The sequence below is a fragment of the Eurypyga helias genome, unplaced genomic scaffold, assembly GCF_000690775.1.
Source record: "Eurypyga helias isolate BGI_N326 unplaced genomic scaffold, ASM69077v1 scaffold7816, whole genome shotgun sequence".
Taxonomy (NCBI): Eukaryota; Metazoa; Chordata; class Aves; order Eurypygiformes; family Eurypygidae; genus Eurypyga; species Eurypyga helias.
Window position 1 is genome coordinate 1 of NW_010255930.1, and position 1,929 is coordinate 1,929.

A 1,929-nucleotide genomic window follows, 5' to 3' on the forward strand; every position below is an offset into this window, starting at 1 on the left:
TGCCCCCTGCCCTGCCCTCTCCTCCCCCGCGTGTGTCCTCAGAGGCCGCGGAAGTGGTGTCTTCTCCGTCTTTGTGCAAAAAATTAGCCCGGGACAGGTGTGCGGGCACTTGTTAGGTGTTTTGACAAACCCCTGTAAACCCGGGTGTTTCCGCGTTATCTGGCATAATTCTTTTTTTAAAGAAGTAAAGGATTTGTTTTATCAACAAGGGGAGAACAAAACCAATAAAATCCTACTTAAAGTGTATTTGTCTCCGTGTCGAGTTCCTCTGTGGCTGAAATGAGTGTCTTTCTCTCAGAAAGATCCCCTGTCTCGGTGAAGCTGGCTGTTATGGAGCTTGTAAGGAATTTCTTACATTCCTGTAACTTAAAAACACAGTATTCTTGTCCTTTTTGCTGCATTTGTCTTTTATTTTCTGTTCCACAGCATTTCCGGGCCAAGTGGAAGAATCCTGTGCGGAGCCTCGGTGATAGAAAGGCTGGCTGATCCCCACCGTTTTAAGCCGTACAAGAAGATGCTGAAGCGCTGAACACATTGGTTAGTTCTTTACTTTTACTAACAAAATTTATTTTGATTTTTAAGTCCCAGCTTAAGCAAATGGATGAACGAGGAAGAGCCCTGTCTCCTGTGATGGGTAGGGGTGTTGTATTTCACCTGCAAAACATGCCGGATACAGAAGCAGCTCTTGAAGGACACGAATGCTCTGAACAATTGACTGAGTGGAAGGCTGAGGTAACTGATGACATACCCACCAAGCGTGGGCATCGCTTGTCACTAACGGAGAGTGAAGGCTGGAAGGACTCTCACCTTCTTTCCCCCTTCCCTTTGCTAGCCCTGAACCATCTGTTACAACTCGCGGGAACTGTGGTAGGAAGACCTGCTACGGTTTCTCCGTGACTTCTGGAAAAGACCTGTGTCTTCCTCTGAAAGTCGAGAATCCTTCGGGTTGTGAGCAAGAGTAGCCGCTTAAGCAGACTTCTGAAATGCACAGATGTTTTCAGAAAGTACCCGTAAAACTGAGCGTTTTCTCTTTTCTTTTATATTCATTACAGGAAGTAAAATACTTGTCTCTCTTTGCTTTCAGGTACTGGTGTTGTACTAGTCTTGTTCCTCATCTTGGAGTCATCATGTCGAAGAAATCCAAGGCTCCGCTTTCCTTGTCCGACTGCCTCTGCCAAATTTGCATGGAGATCTTTGTGGAGCCCGTGACGCTGCCATGCAACCATACTCTCTGTAATTCTTGTTTCCAACTGACCGTTGAAAAGGCCAGTCTTTGTTGCCCTTTTTGTCGGCGTCGAGTCTCTTCCTGGGCACGATATAATGCCCGTAGAAACACTCTTGTCAACTGGGAACTTTGGGAAAAGATTCAGAAGTATTACCCGAAGGAGTGTGAACGCAGGATTAACGGGCAGGATTTGGAAGAGGACAGTAAGTAAAATGGAATTTTTCCCAGAATGTCTCTGCTTTACCAAAGCAGTTAATGTTGGTGGACTTTGGATATTGTGAAATAAGAGACCATGCATAGACAGGCTGTGTTACTGTTAGAAACTGCAGTGTCAGAGCTCACCTGTGAAAGGGGCCTGGAAGGCACAGAAATTGCCATGGGTGCCTTTTTTGTTGGTAGTACAGGGGGTAAGTTACATTGATCAGTGAAGCGGGTATTTGTTCATGCATTTTACCCAAAGTGTTGGTGTATGGCTGCCTGTCCTTGCGAAGGCAGGAATTCATCATGGTACAGCTTCAGCTGTGAAATCTGTAAGTGAAGCCAGGGATGGGGCATGCACAGCTTCTCTGGGCAACCTGTTCCAGTGCCTCACCATCCTCTCCAGGAAGAATTTCTTCCTGATATCTGGTCTAAATCTCTACCCTCTTTCAATTTAAACCCATTACCCTTTGTCCTGTCACTACAGGCCCTTGTAAAAAGCCCCC

General features: G+C 46.1%; 1 protein-coding gene across 1 annotated transcript in view; it reads left to right on the top strand.

The window, feature by feature from the left end:
* Nucleotides 1–1,127: 1,127 nt before the first annotated feature.
* RNF168 (ring finger protein 168, E3 ubiquitin protein ligase) overlaps nt 1,128–1,929 on the top strand; it is a 7,570-nt gene continuing 6,768 nt past the window's right edge. Inside the window, exon 1 of the mRNA XM_010153475.1 lies at nt 1,128–1,428. Coding sequence (XP_010151777.1) covers nt 1,128–1,428 — 301 coding nt within the window. The remainder of the gene's footprint in view (nt 1,429–1,929) is intronic.